This window comes from Vombatus ursinus, unplaced genomic scaffold, assembly GCF_900497805.2.
Source record: "Vombatus ursinus unplaced genomic scaffold, bare-nosed wombat genome assembly UNPS02014780.1, whole genome shotgun sequence".
NCBI classification, from domain to species: domain Eukaryota; kingdom Metazoa; phylum Chordata; class Mammalia; order Diprotodontia; family Vombatidae; genus Vombatus; species Vombatus ursinus.
Window position 1 is genome coordinate 1,080,359 of NW_020954558.1, and position 21,520 is coordinate 1,101,878.

Below are 21,520 nucleotides of genomic sequence, written 5' to 3' on the forward strand. Positions count from 1 at the left end.
TAAATAGTGTTGATTAACGCTTATCATGGTGAGAGGACAATAGTCATTATACAATGCACATATTTTCAGTTCATTGATACATTTTGCAATGTATCAATAAATTTAAATGACTTCATTTTTTCTCTAAAAACACTATTTGTCATAGAAGATGACTCTCTGGGAGAGAGATGACAGTGTTATATAATATAATTACTATAAACCCTTTTTATTTTAATAAAAGCAATTGTATTCAGGGCCTCAGATACTTTGAAGGGATAGACCATTGGTGTGGTATGTTGCAGATTTTTGCAGATTTTTCCAACATAGTGATCAGTTTTGTTGACTTTTTTCCTTTCTATTTTTTCCCCTGCAATAAATACTATTTGTTACATGGAATGGCTGTCTTGGAGAGAATGGGGAAGGAATATTGGCAGAAATTTTGGTAATAGAAAAAACAAAAGATATCAATACAATTTTATTTTTGAAAAAGAAAACTATCCTTGTATTTATCTTGAAATATGGATAATCATGTAAATCTCTGCCAACTCTGCTTACTTCAATACTAGGATAAGATTGAGAATAGAGGAAAGCTATGTCTAGAAGGGGAGAGGATTTTAAGTTGTGAGGTTCATAAACCCAATTTGGGTCTGCTAGTGCAATTGACTGGGGTTGATGCAGGTTGGGACTTCAGGGACCCCAAAATACTGAGGTTCAGGGTGAAGTTGTCTGGAAAGAATTTGCAGACTCAAGCAGTCTTCCAGTCAAGTGGCAAAAAAAAAAAAAAGTTTTATTATAAGATTATTAACGGAGGGCAGAGCTCCTTAGGGAACTCATAATCTAACAGGAGTGATACTAAGGTTTATATAGGAAAGGTACAGTGAATGTGTGCCAAGTATGCTAATTAGGTGGTAACGTAGAGTTTCTGTGCCTTGGGCACAGGCCATCATTCACTACTGGCATGGCCTGGGGGTTGGGGCTTCTAAGGAGTCTATATGTCTATATTTGTATTTCTGTAACAAGATAGACTCCGGAGTTGACATCTATAGCTTGACTTCTGCATTGTATATCATAACTGTGTGAATCAGTACATGACAATTTTGCTGGTACAAGACAGCCCTGTTCATATAAGGGAAATTCTACAGAGGCCAGCTTGTTATTGTAATATGGAGAGATAGTTTGCCTCACTGGACCCACTCACAAGTTATTGCCAGAGATAGGGTATTTGGACAGGGGAGAGATATGGTCCTAGTGCTGGGGTCCCAGCATGAGTGCCACATCAGGGTAATAGTCATATATTTAATTTAGAGCACAGTACCTGAATTCATTAATTCAATGGATAAACTCACTCTTCCTTGTTTCTGAGGAGTGATACACTCAAAAGAGTTTGAGTTAAATGTTAATTAAATGAGGTGCTAAGCAGAGAGCTGAGAGGGTAACTAAAACTGAAGGGTGGTGATTGGTGAGATGGAACAAAGGGATTTTTCTACTTGACCACTCATGACAGGTTGGAATTCACATCTTCTTTATGAAAATGGAAAAGCCATGGCAGGAGGAGAACCTTGGGAGGAAAAGGAATATAAAAGGGCAGTACTGGTTCAGTTTTGAGAAGTCTCTGTTCAGACTCTAGATTCCAGTTGTAGCTGTGTTCCTAACTGAGAAGCCTAGCAGGACATCCCAGGTAGGTGTTTTCCTAGGGAAATGCCCTTTTGCTGGTAGATCTGGGAAAACTGAGAGCTGGCCTTCTGAAAAGAGTGGGAATCAGTAGGGATTTAGGGTTTGCCCCAGTGCTTGTGACATAATCTTAGTTCCATGACCATGGTCAAGTTTTTTTTATCCACCCTAAACCTCAGTTTCCTTATCTGTAAAATAGAGATGTTAATTCTTGCCAAAGTGTATTAAGTATACTTAATAGAGAATACTATTCAGGGCCCCAGACATTTACTAGCTATGTGACCCTGGGTAAGTCACCTAACTTTTCTCTGCCTCAGTTCCATCAATTGTAAAATGGGGATAATAGTCACCTCCATCACCTACCTCCTTGAGTGGTTGTGAATATCAAATGACATAATATATGTAAAGGACTTAGCACTGTTCCAGGTACACAGTAGGTCTTTAATAAATACTTTTATCTTTCCTTCCTCTCTCTTCTGAGATGCCAGTGGATAGGAATCCCTATCTTATTTTCAAACAGTTGGCAGTAGCCATTTTTGCAGGGAAGCAGTTAAAAGAAAATGCTTCCCTTAAGGAAAGAATGAATTGAAAGAAAGCCAAGTCTCCAATAACTGTTGGGGTTTTTTTTAACTTGATAATTATATTTAAAAATATTTAGTTTCATTTATAAGCCTATATATTTCAAAGTATTTTCTGAGAATCCTTTGGTCTCACCAGAATGTCAGAGGAGTCCATGCAAAAATGGTTAAGAATCTCTTCTGTATTAATAGGGGGTACAATCTTTTCCTTCACCATAATAAGAGAGATAGTCCTTTCAACTGGAATACAAGAATCTAACCCAATATTCCTAATGCTAGCCTTGTTCAGAGATGAAATCTCTCTTACTGAGACAGGGGGTTCAGTCCCATAGTCCTTGGTCTCTTTGGAGAAGACAGTAGGTTCTGCTGTAGAAGGTGTTATTGCTGAGGATTCCAGTCCTAGACCTGGTCAACTATTCAGGCATTTGACAGGGAAAGAATTGCCTACATTTCAGATGGCCATCTGAGAAGGGCTGTGCTCTTTTGTCCCTTCATGGTTGTATGTGGAAAAGAGGAGAAGCTGTGTCATTAGGAGGGAGCCAGGTCTGAAGGAATGTAAGATGATGAAAGGAGAGAGTAGAAAAAAGTGTTTAAGATGAAAGCTAGTTTGTTATGTATGGAAGAGACGTTTCAGAGAGAGAAGGGGTGGATAGCTTTAAAATGGAACATTGTGATGGCTTAGGTTGAAGTGGGTATTAGTAAGAGTTTTCCCTGCTCAATGGGGGATGCAGAATGTGTTTTGATCAGTCATAGCCGAGGTTTCAGAATTGTTGGCAGCAAAAGGATATGCCACGCTGAAAGGATGGTTATCATTGAGTGACGAGTTGAGGTTAGGTTTTCATATATCTTAGTCCCTAGGGCTTTAGCCTCTGAGGAGTCCTCCAAGAGCACTACACATCAGAGTCTAGCTGGAAAGAGAATGGGTGATGGGAAAAAAAGAGAGCAGGCAAGAGGTCTAGGACAAGGCAATCAGTGTGGAATGCTAGAAGTTTGCTGGGAGAGGAGACCAACAAGTTTTGCTGGCCCTGAAAAGCTAGGTCTCTCTCTTCCTTCCTCTGCAGGCCTCAGAGAGGCAACAAAAGTTCTGTGGAATGGCTAACTTCCTTCAGAGTAAAGTTTAGCTGATTTTCATCATTATTAAATAGGAAGGTTCAAATGAAATCACGTGTTAAGGACCTTTAGCAAACTTGAAAGTTCCTTATAAATGTCTTCTTTTATTACAGTTAGGAAACTCTTCAGGGGAGACATGGAGACAGTGAGCCACTATTGAATTTTTATCCATGAAATGGTTATGGCACTTACTAGAAGGTATATTGTCCAGTCATGCTTATTCTTGCTACTGCCTTAGGTGCCTAGACTTCAGGGAGTTTCATTTCCTTAACTTGTAGCCAAGCCCAGAAGCCCAGTGAGCTAGATTAGCTACTAGTGCAGGACATTTCCTGAACCTGGGAAGGCCATTCTTTCTGTTTGTCCTGCCAGGAGCTGGTTCTTGATGCTGTGGCTGCCCTGCATGGCCCATGTGACATTCTTGCCCAAGGGGAGGAGGCTTTTTGACTCCCTCCTACCTGATGGTAATTGTCCAGTTCAGAAATCAGAAAAAGTGAAGCTTGGGCCTGGATTGGCTTACTCAGACACTGAGATCCTTTAATGAGTCTGGCTATGGGATCATTTGGTAAAAAGCTATCTTCACTGAAGAGAAGACTTGATCCTCACTTTGTCAAAGCACTCTACACTTAGTAAATAATTAGAAAAGTACTATGATTAGCTTATCAAGGGAGTAGGTTCCCTCTTCTTTGTTTCTGATAAGTGAACACTTTGATGAACTCAGAAAGTGTCCCGAGTTCAATGTAAGTAAATGAGGCACTAAGCTGGGAATGTAACTAACCAATAAGGGCTGGTGCTGAGTGAGGGGGAAACAAAGGAATTTTTCTATTGTGCCACTCATTGTGAGGATAGCAGTTCACACCCCTTCTTCTTGTGAATGGGAAAGAACTGATGATATCTGGGAAGAGCATATAAAAGCCTAGTACTGGCTTTCATTGAGAAATTCCTGCTCCAACACCAGAGTGGACCCCAACTGCAGTTGTGATCCTGACTAAGAAGCCTCCTAGCAGGATTCCAAAGGTAGGTTTCCTCCTGGGAAAATGCCCCTTTTTCCTGCAGATCTGTGAAAATTTGAGAGCTGGCCTGTTCAGAGGACTTGGAGTCACTAGAGCTATGGGGCCTGGGAGCTTACTGTCTCCTTAACTCCGGTTGTCTGTCAGGATCAAATGGGATAATACATGGAGCCTGGCAGGAGGTCTTAAGGTTAGCCAGATGTATTTAGGTCAGGATCACTTAAAAAGAGAGCAGTGGCATGATTCTAACACAGTGATGATATTATTCTGGACAGTCTTGGTTGGGGAGATTTAGGTGTAGCTGAATTCTTAGGGAGCTCCCTAGGTAGCATCCAAATGCTTTGGATTAGTCCAACACCAGTTGTTTGCCTTGGCAGGACCTATCTATGCACTCAGTGCAGTCAGGCAACAAGCATTTATTAATCACTTACTATATACCAGGCAGTGAGCTAAATACTGGGGATTTAAAGAAAGGCAAGAACATGATCCCTGCCATCGAAGAGCTCACATTCTAATGGGGAGACTGTATAGAAACTTCTATGTGAATATACAACATATGTTATAGTGTAAATGACAGGGAATTTTTAGAAGGAATAGGGGAAGGGTGAGGAGCCAGGGGATTTGATATTTTATCCTGGAAGTAATAGGCTTGGCAACAGCTCGGATATCTGGCATGAGTGCAAGTGGGGAGACGATGATAACACTGAAATTATGAGTCTGGGTGATTATGAGGATAGTGGTGCTCTTGACAGTAATAGGGAATTTTAAAGAACAAAGGGTTCATAAGGAATGACAATGTCTTTGTTTTAAACTTGTTGGGTTTGAGATGCCTATGGGGCATCTAGTTTGAGTTGTCCAAAAGGCAATGGGTAAAGCTCAGGAGAAAGGGGTGGGGAACCTTCAGTCTTAAGGCCACATGTGGACCCCATTTGGGGATTTCTTGGCAAAGATACTAGAATGGTCTTCTCCAACTCATTTTCCTGAGAGGAACTGAGGGAAACAGGGTGAAGTGATTTGCCCAGGGTCATAGAGCTAGTAAGTGTCCAAGACCAGATTTGAACTCAGGAAGAAGAGTCTAGCCACTGCTTAACCTAACTGCCCTTAACAGATTTAAAACAATTCAAAAGTAATGATAATTATATTTTGTTCCTTTTTGCCATGACATTTCCACATCATTTTGTTGAAATCTTGAGACCACTTGTCTCTACCCTCTCCTCAGATGATCCTTCCTTGATATCTTGCCTCTCATATTCTATCTTCTACAATGAGGAATGTGATTACCTTCACTTTCTCAAACTACAAACTATGTTTGAGGTAACCCACAGAAAAGTTACATAATGAAATGATCCTCCTCTCAGTGATTAGATATCAAGGGGTGGAAGAAGGGAGAACCCTCTGATTATCAGATAAAGGGAAAATTATTCTGGAAGCTAATTCTCTCTGATAGTGCAGGCAAAGAAAGCCAATAGCCTGCCCAGGCTCATATTGCTATTTCAACCCCATAACTTTGATACTAACCCTTCTCTCTATAGGTACCAGTGGTGAAGTAGAAATCAACGAGATTCAGCTTAGAACTGGAGCTGGCAAGGTAGCATCTTGATACCTCCCTTGCTCCCTGGTCATTGTCTCCTCTCCCTCTTTCTTCTAATTATCTTCTTTCCTCTCCTGTCCTCTTCTCTCTTCCTTCTCTCCTTTCTTCTCCTTCATTTCTTCTTCACTTCCTTCTCCCTCCCCTCTCCTCTTGCTAAAGCCCAGCTGGCCCAGCCCCACTTCCATACCATCATGGACAACATCAGCCCCAGCATCGTGATTGAAGATGATGAATCAGGCTATGACCTGGACTTATTTTGCATCCCTAAATATTATACTCAAGACCTGGAAAAAGTATTCATTCCTCATGGGCTAATCCTGGACAGGATCGAACGTTTGGCACGAGATGTAATGAAGGAGATAGGCCACCATTTGGTTGCCCTATGTGTCCTCAAAGGTGGCTATAAATTCTTTGCTGATTTGCTGGATTATATCAAGGCACTGAACAGGAATAGTGATCAATCAGTTCCTATGACTGTAGATTTTATCAGATTGAAGAGCTACTGTAACGACCAGTCAACTGGGGACATAAAAGTGATAGGGGGAGATGATCTCTCAACCTTAACTGTTAAGAATGTCCTGATTGCTGAAGATATAATTGACACAGGGAAAACAATGCAGACTTTGCTTTCCCTGATCAAGCAGTATAATCCAAAAATGGTGAAAGTAGTCAGCTTGCTGGTGAAAAGGACCCCACGAAGTGTGGGATACAGACCTGATTTTATTGGATTTGAAATTCCAGATAAATTTGTCGTTGGCTATGCCCTGGACTACAACGAATATTTCAGAGATTTAAACCATGTCTGTGTCATTAGTGAGACTGGCAAAGACAAGTACAAAGCATGAGATCAACTTGGTGTGCATAGAAGGTTTGAAACACTTGGGGGAAACCCATTAACTTCACCTCTGGACCCCCAGCTCAATTTGTCCATTGTTTCAGCCCTGTGACCATCTTATTAGAGCTTTTTGAATCGACTATATCTTGTCGGTTTTACATTGGAGGAGTGTCAAAGGTTGCTGAAGTTCTGATTGCTGTTCCATTTGCCCTACAAAACTTAGAGACTATCACTTCCCCTGGGCGGGTTATATTTCTTAAATTGCTGTTTGACTTATGAATGGGAAATTACTTAAACTACTGAAATGAAATAGTTCAAGTATTATGCATATAAGAGATGCTTAAAGAAGGATAGATTGATTTTTAAATGGGTAATTTATTTATGGATGTTAATGAAAATGCAGAGAACTGATTGAATATTGTTAATTAACACCTTTTCCTTTTCAAAAAGGAAGCAGTTTCAATATCTGTTCCAGTTTTGTTCAGAATACAAGAGGTTTGATTATTTTCTGATATCCTTATCTCTTTAAGAATTACATTATGATTTCAAGATCTTTGGCTGTTGTTGCTAATACTGAATTAAGATGGAAGCAAAGAGTTCATTGCATTGACATGGGTAATAGAAAAGCCAAAAAATAAAGTTTACTGAGCTGTCTGTGTCCCACTCTTACAGATTATTCTCTTTTTTTTGTGCTCGCCAGTCAAAAGTAGTTTTCTGAAATCCATGACATTTGGTTTTTGAAATCTGTAATGCAAAATACTTAAAATAAAAGTTGTCTCTTTAAAAGAAAAAATAACCATTGCTCTATGATGGGGTCATCACTTTGGAGGCTTGCACAAGAACCCAATCCCAACACATTTCAGTGGATACCCTCAAGCCCTGAAGTGGAAGTCTTGTCTGTGATAATTATGGCCTATGAAGCTGACCCAAACATGGAATTCTCTATCTACCTCATCACCTAGCTGCCCTGATGAGGGCCTTATCCTGGGCAAGAGGTAATCCCTTATGGTGGGAGGTTTAGTGTTTGAAACATGTATTCATGCTGCATTTGGAGGGAGGAATTTGAAATATTGGGGCACAACTGGCACCTGGGGCTGGGGGGAGTTGGAGAGCATGTACACAGGGAGAAGATTTTGAGGCAAATGGAGGGGAAAAAAAGGTAAATAAGAGATGGAATAGATAAGTGGTGGGCCTCATAATCAGGGACAGAGTCAGGGAGGGGCCCAACCATGGACTAGCAACCTCTATGACAACTGCAATAAATATAGGGGATTGCACTAGTGTACAGAAGCTAGCCACTACTGCCAAGTTATTTTTAGTGGACCCATGATTTCCCATTACCCTTTCCTGGTTTTGCTTAACATCCCTTTATTAAGGAGTAGCTAAGGGCAGCAGCATGTGCTTTGATACCCTTTAGAAAAATGATTGTAAACTCCTGAGATGACACTAGGCCATCTCCTTTTGGACACCTGCACCTATCAGGATTATCTTGCTCAGTTATCTATCAAAGCATCAGGCAGTTTGAAATCATGACCTGAATGCATTCAACAGGCATTTGCCTTAGGTGTTACAGCAAGTTCCTGAGATCAGCCACAACTAAAGGCCAACTCACTTTCCCCAGCTGCATCTAATCTTAAAGCTTCCCAACTGCCCTCACCTCCCTCCACCTTTCAAGGTTCAATAAAAATGGGTCTTTTCTATCCTTGCTGTGGTTGCTGAACCAACTGAGGAAGAATAGAAAAGGCCAGGCCATCAGTACCTCCCTTACTTCAAAAGCCCCTGACCTTAGCTGAGACTCTTTCCTGGCACTTAACTTACATTTCTCCCTGCGGAGTATGAGAGGGAGTCCCATAGCTACCCCCTGTCTTCTCTGGAGAATGGGGGAAAAGGAAAGGAACAAAACTTTATTTAGCACCTATAAGCCAGGTACTGTGTTAAACACTTGACAAACACAGTTAACTACAAACTGACTAAGGCTGACAGTCTCCCTTCCTAGGCCAACAAATTGCCTGGAGCTGACCAGACATTGTCACTCCCAGCCTCTGACTATTTTGTAAATCTCCCACCTGCAGCTTGGCCACTCCTTCTGCCTTAGTACCCTACATAATTCCTGTTCCTAGTGTCCTTCTGGGGTACCCTGGAACTTGCTGTGTGGCACCCCCAGATACAACTCACTTGGCCTGGATTAAAGACCTCCTTTTTGCACCTGCTTCCATAACTCTCAGTCCAGAGACAGTAAGGTGATCAAACAACTGGTCAGAAGGAGATTACAGGAGTCTTTTTACTACCACTGAGGCAGGATTTTCTTGCTTTTCTGATACTCTGATCCAGGTCACAGTCCTAGGTGGCAGTCTCAGGGCAAGGAGGAGCACTAGCACACCAGAGCTTGTGGCCACAGTAGAGCAGGGACCTGACTCACAGTTTGAGGGCAGAAAAGAGTGCTTGTGGTCACTCACAGAGCGGAGTACAGTCCAGGAGAGTGGTAAATACCTCTCCTTAGATTATGCCACCTTGGAAGAACAGAAAACTTACAGGTCCCTAGAAATATATCTGGATTTTTTCTTTAAGTGAGGCAATCGGGGTTAAATGACTTGCCTAGGGTGACACAGCTAGTAAGTATTATGTGTCTGAGACTAGATTTGAACTCAGGTCCTCCTAACTCCAGGGCCAGTGCTGTAGCCACTGCACCACCTAGCTTCCTCCTAGAAATAGCTCTTAAAATAGTTTCACAAAACTCCAGAAGCCTGGGACAGTGAGCCTTCCTCCCTGGAAGCAGAGCCCTGCTTTAACAAAGAGGTAAAAATCAGGTCATAGGTTGGGAAAATGTGCAAACAATGGGGGAAAAAAATCTGACCATAGAAATTTACTATACTGACGAGGAAGATCAAAATACACACTCAGAAGAAGATAACAAAATCAAAGTTCCTACATCCAAAGCCACCAAGAAAAATATGAATTGGTCTCAGGCCATGGATGAGCTAAGAGAAGATTTTGAAAATCAAGAGATGCAGAGGAAAAATTGGGAAAAGAAATGAGAACAACACAAGAAAATAAAAAAAAACAAGTCAAAAGCTTGATAAAGGAGACACACAGGCAAAAAAATATATACTGAGGAAAATAACACCTTAAAAAATAGACTAGGCCAATGCTAAAAGAAGTACAAAAAGTCAATGAGGAGAAGAATGACTTAAAAAACAGAAGTGGCCAAATGGAAAAAGAGACACAAAAATTCACTGAAGAAAAAAAAAACTCTTAAAAAGTAGAATTGGCCAAATGGAAAAGGAGGTACAAAAGCTCACTGAAGAAAATAATTTCTTAAAAATTAGAAGTGAACAAATGAAAACTAATGACTTTATGAGAAATAAAGAAACAATAAAACAAAACCAAAAGAATAAAAAAATAGAAAACAATGTGAAACAACTCATTGGAAAAACAACTGACCTGGAAAAGAGATCCAGGAGAGATAATTTAAAAATTATTGGACTACCTGAAAACTACAATTTTAAAAAGAGCCTTAAAAGTTAAAAAAAGAGCCTAGACATCATCTTTCAAGAAGTTATCAAGGAAAACTGCACTGATATTCTAGAACCAAAGAGTAAGATAGAAATTGAAAGTATCCATTTATCACCTCCTAAAAGAGATGTCAAAATGAGAACTTCAAAGAATATTGTAGCCAAATTCCAGAGTTCCCAGGTCAAAAATAAAATACTGCAAGCAGCCCAAAAGAAACAATTTAAATATCATGGAGCCATGGTAAGGATTACACAGGTCTTAGCAGCTTCCACATTCAAGGATCAGAGGGCTTGGAATATGATATTCTGAAAGGCAAAGGAACTTTGATTACAACCAAGAATCAACTACCCAGCCAAACTGAGCGTAATCTTTCAGGGGAAAAGATAGACATTCCATGAAATTGGGGAATTTCAATCAATCGTAATGATAAAACCAGAGCTGAACAGGAAATTCAATCTTCAAACATAAGACTCAAGAGAAGCATAAAAAGGAAAAGAGGAAAGAAAAAGTTATTTAATAAGGTTAGACTGTTCACATCCTTACACGAGAAGATAGTACTTGTGACTCTTGAGAACTGCATCTTTATTAGGGCAGTTAGAAGAGGTATACATAGACAGAGGGTGTGGGTAAGTTGACTAATATAAAAAATTAATTGAGGGGTGAAAAAAAGGATTTTGCTGGGAGAAAAAGAAAGAAGAGGCAGAACAGGGGAAATTGCATCATGTGAAGAGGCATTAAGAGACCTATTACAGAAGAGGGAAAGGAGTGAAGGGGTTGAACATTTTTTGGGCCTGACTTTCATTGGATTTAGCTCAAAGAAAGAATAACATATATATTCAGTTGGGTATAAAAATCTAGCTTACTCTATGGGGAAGTAGGAGGGGAAAGGGAGGCAGTAGATAGAAGGGAGGGCAGAAGAGAGTACAGAAGTAGTAGGGGAAAGGAGAAAGAAAAGAGAAAGGGGCTGATAATAGGGAGGGCAGATTGAGGGAGGAAGTGGTCAGAAACAAAATGTGGTGAGGAGGGAAAGAGTGAAAGGAGAAAGAGAAGTATAAAAAGGTGGAGGGAAGAAATATGATGGAGAGAAAGATGCCGTTAGTATTCATAACTGTGAATGTGAATGACATCAATGCTCCCATAAAATGAAAGCAGAGAGCACATTGGATTAAAAACCAGAATCCTACAATATGTTGTTTACAAGAAACACATCTGAAGCAGAGAGATATACACAGAGTAAAGGTAAAAGGCTGGAGTAGAATATAGTATGCTTCCACAGAAGTAGAAAAAAAAAGCAGGGGTGGCAATCCTAATCTGAGGCAACGCAAAAGCAAAAAATAGATATAATTAAAACAGAGAAGGAAAAAAAAAAACTACATCCTGCTAAAAAAATCATAGAAAATGAAGTAATAACTAAACATTTATGCATCAAGTGGTATAGCATCCAAATTCTTAGAAAAGTGAGTTACAGGAAAAAATAGACATAAAAACTATGCTGGTGGGGTGCCTCAACCCCACCCCTCTCAGAACTATATAAATCTAACCACAAAATAAAAAATAAAAAATTTAAGAACGTGAACAGGATTTTAGAAAAGTTAGATATGATAGACCTCTGGAGAAAACTGAATGGGGATAAAGAAGAACATACCCTTTTCTCGGGAGTACATGGCATCTACACAAAAAGTGACCATAAAAACCTCAAAATCCAATGCAGAAAGGCAGAAATATTAAATGCATGCTTTTCAGGTCATGAGGCAATGAAAATTAGATGTAATAAAGGGTCATGGAAAGATAGAGGGCCATGGAAAGATAGAGGAAACAACTTTAAATAATCTGATTTCAGGGCCAGCTAAGTGGTGCAGTGGAAAGGACCTGAGTCCAAATCTGGCCTCAGACACATGATACTCACTAGCTGTGTGACCCTGGGCAGGTCACTTAACCCCAATTGCCTCACAACAACAACAAAAAATAAAATAAAATAAAATAACCTGATTTTAGAAAAAGAAATTATATAAGCCATCAGTGAACTCCACAAGAAAAAATCTTCAGGGGGAAGCTAGGTGGTGCAGTGGATAGAGCACTGCCCTGCATTCAGAAGGACCTGAGTTTAAATCCAGCCTCAGACACATAACAATTACTAGCTGTGTGACCCTCCCTGGGCAAGTCACTTTGTATAACCAAAAAAAAAAAAAATCTGCAGGGCCAGATGAATTTCCAATAAATTCTACTAAACATTTAAAGAACAATGAATTCTAATACTATATAAACTATTTGGAAAAATAGGCAAAGAAAAAGTCCTACCAAATTCTTTTTATGATACAAATATGGTGCTGATACCTAAACCACCAAGAGCCAAAATGGAGAAAGAAAAGTATAGACCAATTTCTCTAATGAATATTGATGCAAAAATTTAAATAAAATATTATCAAAGAGATTACACCAATGTATCATGAGGATAATACACTATAAGCAGGTGGGATTTATACCAGGAATATAGGGTTGGTTCAATATTAGGAAAACTATCAGCATAATTGACCACATCAATAACAAAACCATCAGAAATCATATGATTATCTCAATAGATACAGAAAAGGCTTGGACAAAATACAACACTCATTCTGATTAAAAACACTAGAGAACATAGGAATAAATCAAGTTTTCCTTAAAATGATAAGTAACATCTATCTAAAACCACCAGTAAATGTTATATGTAATGAGGAAAAGCTAGGAGGTTTCCCAATAAGATCAGGGGTGAAAAAAAGATGTCCATTATCACCACTGTTATTCAGTATTATACTAGGATTGTTAGCTTTAACAGTAAGAAAAGAGAAAGAAATTGAAGGAATTAGAATAGGCAACAAGGAAACAAAGCTATTAGTCTTTGCAGATGATATGATGATATATGTAGAGAATCCTAGAAAATCAACTAAAAAAAACCTACTTCAAATAATTAACAACTTTACCAAAGTTGCAGGATATCTAATAAACCCACAAAAATCATTAGCATTTCCGTATATTACCAACAAAGCACAGTAGCAAGAGATAGAGAGAGAAATTCCATTTAAAATAACTGTAGACATTATAAAATATTTGGGAGTCTACCTGCCAAGACAAACCCGGGAACTATATGAACACATTTACACTATATTTACATTTATACTACATTTGAACTATATGAACACTTTTCACACAAATGAAGTCAGATCTAAATAATTGGAAAAATATCAGTTGCTCATGTGTAGGCTGAGCTAATATAATAAAAATTACAATTCTACTTAAGTTAATTTACTTATTCAGTGCCATACCAATCAAAATACCAAACATTATATCATAGAGCTAGAAAAAATAATAACAAAATTCATCTGGAAGAACAAAAGGTCAAGAATACCAAGGAAATTAATTTAAAAAAAATATTAAGGAAGGTAGCCTAGCTGTACCAGATTTAAAATTATATTATAAAGCAGCAATCATCAAAACTGTTTGGTACTGGCTAAGAAATAGAGTAGTGGATCAGTGGAATACATTAGGTATACAAGATATAGTAGTCAATGACTATAGTAATCTACTAGTTGATAAACTGAAAGATCCAGCTTCTGGGATTAGAACTCATTATTTGACAAAAACTGCTGGGAATATTGAAAATAACATGGCAGAAACTAGGCATAGACTAGTTTCTTAAACCGTATACCAAGATAAGGTCATAATGGGTACATAATTTAGGCATAAAGGGTGATAACCATAAGCAAATTAAGAGAGTAAAGAATAGTTTACCTGTCAGATTCATGGAGAAGGGAAGAATTTGTGACCAAAAAAGAGATGGAGAACATTATGAAATGCAAAATGGATAATTTTGATTATATTAAATTAAAAAGGTTTTGCACAAACAGCCAACATAACCAAGATTAGAAGGAAGGTAGAAAGGTGGCAAAAAAAATTTTTGCAGCCAGTATCTCTGATAAAGACCTAATTTCTAAAATATATAGAGAACTGAGTCAAATTTATAAGCATACAAGTCATTCCCTCATTGATAAATGGTCAAAGGATATGAACAGGCAGTTTTCAGATGAAGAAATTAAAGCTATCTATAGTCATATGAAAAAATGACCTAAATCACTATTGATTAGAGAAATGCAAAACAAAATGACCCTGAGGTACCACATCACACCTATCAGATTGTCTAACATGACCAAAAAAAAAAGAAAGAAAATGATGTTGGCAAAGATATAGGAAAATTGGAACACTAATGTATTGCTGGTGGACTTGTGAACTAATCCAACCATTCTGGAGAACAATTTGTAACTATGCCCAAAGAACTATAAAACTGTACCTACCCTTTGATCCAGCAATAGCACTAAAGGGTCTGTATGCCAAAGAGATCATAAAAAAGGGAAAATGACCCACAAGTACAAAAATATTTATAGCAGTTCTTTTTGTGGTGGCAAAGAATTGGAAATTGAGGGAATACCCATCTACTGGGGAATGGCTGAACAAGTTGTGGTATATGAATGTAATGGAATACTATTGTACTATAAGAAATGATGAGCAGGCAAATTTCAGAAAAGCATGGAAAGACTTAAACGAAGTGACACTGAATGAAGTGAGCAGAACCAGGAGAACACTGTACACAGTAACAGCAATATTGTGTGATGATCATCTTTGATAGACTTAGCTCTTCTCAGCAATACAATGATATCATCCAGTTCCAAAAGCCTCATGATGGAAAATGCTATCAACATCCAGAGAAAGTGCTATGGAGTCTGAATGCAGATCAAAGTATACTATTTTCTCTCTTTCTTTTTTTTCTTTCCCATGGTTTTTCCCTTTGATTCTGATTCTTCTTTCACAACATGACTAATGTGGAAATATGTTTACTATGACTGTACATGTATAACCTATATCAGATTCCTTGCCATCTTGAGGAGGGACAAGAAAAGGGAGAGAGGGGAAAAACTGGAAGTCAAAATCTTGTAAAAGTGAATGTTGAAAACAAAACAAAACAAAAAAAGTAGACAGAAGCAGGCTGGCTGGCTTCCCTAGTATAGCTGATTTCCCTTTCATCCAGCTCTCCTTCAGGGAAAGGGAAAAACAAGAGAGAAATGGATGTGAATCTCAGCTCCTACCCACCCCCAAAGCACCAGAGATTAGCCTCCAAAGGGATCACACCATCAACTTTTTTTTACAACAAAAGGTAACTAGCAGGCTAGAGGGTGTCTGTCCATGTCTCCCTGGGGTTTACTTTGGTCATTAGGAAGTGGCAACAGATGTCCTTCAGTTCAACTTACATTGGCAAAGTGTGGGCTTGCCAACTGGGGTATAAACTGTGGGCCCCCTGAGATGAGAGTGAGATATATATAGCCCCAGGGGAACGAGGCTCACAGTGGCCAAGTCAGGGGACCTGGTCATTAGTGTTGCTGATCCAAAGGTGCTGACATCAGTCTGCTCTGGTTGAGATGACTTCTGGCCAGGTAGAGGTTGACTAAGGAGACATTATTCATGGCTGGAGTCTCTAGGCTGGCGACTAACTGACTAATCATGCCTCCTGTTGCTCCTATCAGGTATTGAACAATAAGTTAGCAAAGGCAGTTTGAGTCATGTGGTTGACAGTGTTTACAGGTATGGAGAGCTCTCATTTCTGGGATCAATATGGTATGACAGGTGACGTGAAGATGTATGGAATAGTTTACAGCCACAGCAGCTATGGTGGAGGTACTAGGCAGGGACAAGGTGCAGGAGTGATTCCTCCCCCCCCCCCCCGCCCCGTTCTTTGTATTTGTTTGGGGTGGGATGGGGAGGTGAGGCTACCTACTACCACTGTAGTCCCTGACACTGGCATATTTCTTATTTACACAAAATTAATCACAATAATACCATTAGTTCAAACTTAAAACTTTTATTTAATGATAAGAAAAAACCCAATAATTATAGCACCACAAGATACACAAGATAAGGGAAATACAATATTGATCAATGCCTCACAGTCCACTAACCTAGGTAACATTCTTCTACAATAGCAGCAGGGGAGATGGATCATACATAGAGAAATCTAGCAAAGAGTCACATAAATGAGAACAGCTCACATGTATGGGACAACTTACAACTCTGGGACTGTAGGTATTCGTGTGTTCATTTTCTTCGTGAATATTCTGTGCCACAAAAAAGCTACTTTTCTGCTAATAACTGTTTTTATGGTTCCACTCCACCCCTCTCCCCCACTGCTTTCCTTGTAGGCAAATCAACATTTCTTCTGCTCTCAAATTAGTGATACAGTGGCAATTTCTTTTAAACTTACAATCACCCTTAAACCAGTGCTCAGTGTTACATTACTAAAGTGACAAGAATATCCCTTAAATCAGAGAACAATCAAGTTCCTCAGGATGGATCACATGGGCAATACAGACAAGCCCAGCCATTTCCTCTCTCAATTGGATTCTGCTTCATCCAATCAGATCTCATCATCTTATTATTGAAAAAAATCAATTAAAAAATAGAGAGTTTGCTGGGTTGCTGCATCTACTCTATCACCTTGGATCCACACCCTCAATTAATTTTTTAAAGTTTTATTTAACAAATTTCACTTGATACAACATAGCTAAAAGGAAATTCCAATCCAATGAAAGATTTAAATCAATGCCTCACAATTTAATATAAACACCAAGACCAAAGCCCTAGAATATCCATATTGTTTCTGAAAATTGTCTTCATTGGCTTGAAAAGAAACAAACCTTAAACGTGCCTTATAGGATGGTAAAGGAAATAAACTAGAACACATCATATGTTTCCCTTTTGAATCACACAGTTCTTTGTTGTTTTGTTTTGTTTTTTAATTCATGTCAAATGTTGCAGGGTATATGGCAAAAAAAATGGGACTCTAATGCATTGTTGGTGGAGTTGTGCAATGATTCAAACATTCTAGAGAATAAATTAGAATTGTGCCCAAATAGTTATAAAACTGCATATTCTTTGACCCAGCAATACCACTACTAGGTCTCTACCCCAAAGATCAAAGAAAAAAGGAAAAGGATCTATGTGTTCAATAATATTTATACCAGCATTTTTTATCATGGGAAAGAACTAGGAATTCAGAGGATGCCCATTAATTGGGGAATGGCTGAACAAGTTATGGTATATGATTTTGATGGAATACTATTGTGTTGTAAGAAATGACAAGCAGGATGGTTTTATAAAAATCCTGAGAAGACTTATATAAAGTGATGCAAAGTGAAGTGAGCAGAACTAGGGAAACACTCTACATAGTAACAGCAAAATTGTGTGATGATCTGTGACTGATTTAGCTATTCTCAGCAATACAATGATCCAAGACAATTCTGAAGGACTTGTGATGAAAATTGATATCCACCTCCAGAGAATGAACTGATAGAATCTGAATGCAGATCAGATCATGCTTTTTAAACTTTCTTTATTTTTTGTGTTTTTTGTTGTTGAGTCATTTCAGTCATGACTGACTCTTCATGACCCAAGGTTTTCTTTTACAACATGACTGATATGGAAATGTTTTACATGATTATACATGCATAATCAGTATAAAATTAGTGTCCTCACTGGGGCGGGGGAGGGAAGAATGGAGAGAATTCAGAACTCAAGCTTTTAAAAATCAAATGTTAAAAATTGTTTTTACATGTAATTGAGAAAATAAATAAATATATTATAAAATATCATGTCTCTCAAAATGCATTTTGACATTCCTGATAGTCTGGCATAAAAGTTACATTTAATAGAACTGAGATTGCCTTAACCTCAATACTTAAGAGCACTCATACAACATAACTACTTTAAGAAATACTAAAAAAATTTTTAGCAGTTATAATCTTTATTCAACTTGCTTATCATGAAAAATTATTTTCCCATGTTCTAAAGATATCAAACTTGGAGCTTTAAAAAACGATTCTGATTTCAGTAACAGTAAGCGTAAACCATAAACCTGAATTGCAAAACATCATTTTTGTTTGTTTTTCTTTAGAAAAGTTGACTAAAGGTCAATTATCAGGATACACTACTGATTCATTTTCCATACTGGACATGCCTGATATTTCTTCCATTATATTCATTCCCATAGATGCAAAGTTCCCCAAGTTGTTGTAGCTGCTGTTCACTTCTTCTTGGTTCTCTATACAATGTGTGGTTGAAAAGTTGCTGAAGTTTTCCTCTAAAACTTCCTCACTTTTACTCATGCCGATCTGATCGTTGTAGGCGCCTCCATAAGCTTCATTCAAATTCTGGCTAGATGGACTGCCATAACTACACTGGTTTGAGAAGCCCATGCCTTCCATCATCTGGAGATCATAAGCTCCACTGTCTGCTTCTGCTATAGAATTCAAGAAGAGTTCTATGTACCTGTGCTGCATATTTGCTTTGTCTTTTGACATAGCTGCCACAGCATCTTCATGAGTAGCAAATTCAACATCTGCTTCTCCAGTCACTCTGCCATCATATCCAATTTCAATGTGTGCTCCCACAGGTTTGAGTGGTGAGAAAAAATCATAGATATCATTTTCAGTAGCTTTGTAAGGTAGTCCTCTCATGTGCACGAAATGGCCTGCTGGACTCTGGAAGGTAGACCAGCTGTCTCCATAGCTATGACCAGACATTCCTAAATAGTAATTGAGGTCTCTTCCAAAGTAATATTCATTACTATATCCATTGTAGTCATCATAACCTGTATACCCACTTTCATAGGCATCACACCTCATTCCTTCAAACCCAGCTCTTCTACTAAGACTGTCATAGCATCTGCCAGCCTGAGGTCTATCATAAGGACCTGGACGTTGCCTAGTCATTAGCTTTTGAGGAGGATCATAATGAGTACTGACTTCTGCCTGGCTGCTCTTGAAGATTTCAATGTACCTGTGCCCTATTCTTTCCCTGTGTTTCTTTAGAGCCTTTTCAGCTGTTTCCTGGGAGGCAAACTGCACAAAGGCTTCCCCACTATTCTTCCCTCGAAAGTCTACTGGCAACGTTATCCCATTTGGCATGATTTCCAACCCTGAAAAAAACTGAATAATGTCTTCCTTGTTGCAGCTAAATGGGAGTCCTCTAAGGCGCACATAGCCATCACTGGTAGTGTCAAGGCAATTTAAAGCAGTATGGTTCAATACCCAATCCATCTCAACCTTGTTTGACTTGAATACTTCAACATATCTGTGTGCCATAGTCTCTCTATCCTTTTTCAGTGCCAGTTTGACTTCATCTTCAGATTCGAGTTCAATGAATGCTTCTCCACTTGGTCTCCCATCTCTGGTATAGATGAAATGGATGCCTGATGCCTCGTTTTGAATTTTGCATTCTGAGAAGAAGTGTTGAATATCACTGACTGAGCATGACCAAGGCAAGCCCCGGACCTTCACCACAAAGCCTTCTTCTCCTTTGGTGCTCAGCATCATCTTGTCAAGTCAGCAGCAGCAGCTTGGTAAGGTATTGTCTTGAGACTTGACTTCAGCGTGTCTGTAAAGAAAATCTCAATTCATTTTTTTTAGTTGACTCTCTAGAGTTCTCTAAGTAAACCCTTATGTTTACTTACACAGATACTGTGAAGAGTTTTCTCAATAAAACTTCGTATCATCGTCTTTAACTATTTATTTTCTCAACTTCCTATTTTTTATTGATTTATCTAGAATTTCTAGCACCATAATGTAGTATTGGTGGTAATAGACAAGTTTGCTTTTCTCTTGATCTTACAGTAAAAGCCTCTAGTTTGTTCCTTTTCTATACAATCTGGCTCTTGGCTTTAGAAAGCTAGTAATTATCACATAAAGGAAAGATCCACTTATTCCTATTTGTGTGTGGGGGGGTGATACTGCAGGTCTGACATTTCTGAAATTGATGTCAGTCCAAGGAGAAATGGGAATTGACCCTCTTCTATCATCTATTACTAAAAATCTGACCTATTCTTTTTTCTACCCATCTTCAGCCTCATTGTGGTCACTTGTGTGTTACACTTACCTTTTTAGACTAGGTTCTTTGGCAAAACTGGCAATTGTTTCAACCTGCCTCAGAATACTATAGCTTTGCTACCATGGAGGGTTTTGTTGTTTTTGTTTTTGTTTTTGTTTTTGTTTTTGTTTTTGTGGAAAGATTTCTTACTTTCAAAGTAGTGAGTGTTCAGGTAACCCAAAGTCACTCTATGATTGTTGAAAAGACTCACCATTCCACAAAAACTGCAGAGAGAATTTTGGAAAGCATTCTGGCAGACATTAGGTTTAAACCATCATTCACAACATACACCACAATAAGCTTTCAATGGATAGTTGATAGACAAATTATTAAAAAAAAAATCACATCCTAAATAAATTTGAAGTTCAAAAGTGGAGATTCCTCTCAGAGGTATGGAGAGAGGAAGAGATTATGTAGAAACAAGACACAATCATAGTAGATAAAATGGACAATTTTTATTACTTAAAATGGAAATTTTGGTACAATAATAGCTAGAATTTATATAGCCCTTTAAGGTTTGCAAAGCACTTGACAAATATGATCTCATTTTTATATTCACAATAACATTGGGAAGTAGGTCCTATCATTATCCCCATTTTACTGTTGAGAAAACTGAGGCAGACAGAAGTTAAATGACTTACCTAGGGTGATACAGCTAGTAAGTGTCTGAGGCCAGATATGAACTCAGTTTTTCTTGTCTCCAAGTACAGTGTTCTTTCCACTGTACCACCAAGCTGCACAAACAAAAATCAATGCAGTTAAATTTAGAAAAGAATCAGTTACCTGCCCCCCCAACCCCTCTCGGGGCTTTTGTAGAAAGTTTTTCTGATGAACGTCTGAAATCTAAGATACATGTAGAATTGATTCAAATATATAAGAATGAGAGCCATTCTCCAATTGATAAATGATTAAGGGATATGTATAGTAATCCTCAAAGGTAGAGATCCAAGTTATTAGCAGTCATATAAAAAATTTCCACATTGCTAATAGAGAAATTCAAATTAATACTCTAAGGTTCCACCTCAGAGTCATCTGATTAGCAAAGATGACAATAAAAAGACAGTGACAATGGTTGGAAGGGTTGCAGGAAAATAGGTAAATTAATGTACTACTGGTTGATTTATGAACTGGTCTAGTCATTCTGGAAAGCAATTTGGACCTATAAAATCACCAAAGTCACCAAACTATATATACTCTTTAGTCTAATTGTTATCAGTGATTGGCATATACACCAAAGATAAAATATAATGATGGAAAGGATCCATAAACACACACACACACACACACAGTA

At 38.4% G+C, this 21,520-nt stretch overlaps 1 protein-coding gene and 1 pseudogene across 1 annotated transcript; one reads left to right on the forward strand and one right to left on the reverse strand.

Annotated features, from left to right (window-relative positions):
* The first annotated feature begins 6,127 nt into the window (after positions 1 to 6,127).
* LOC114046077 lies at positions 6,128 to 6,781 on the forward strand (annotated as a pseudogene).
* An 11,494-nt stretch (positions 6,782 to 18,275) lies between these two features.
* LOC114046045 (heterogeneous nuclear ribonucleoprotein H-like) lies at positions 18,276 to 19,679 on the reverse strand. The gene has a single exon (XM_027866259.1). The coding sequence runs from the start codon at positions 19,677 to 19,679 to the stop codon at positions 18,276 to 18,278; it is 1,404 nt and encodes a 467-aa protein (XP_027722060.1).
* Positions 19,680 to 21,520: the final 1,841 nt, after the last annotated feature.

Coding starts and splice junctions, on each gene's coding strand:
- LOC114046045 (XM_027866259.1), bottom strand. CDS start 19,679: ATGATGCTGAGCACCAAAGGAGAAGAAGGCTTTGTGGTGAAGGTCCGG.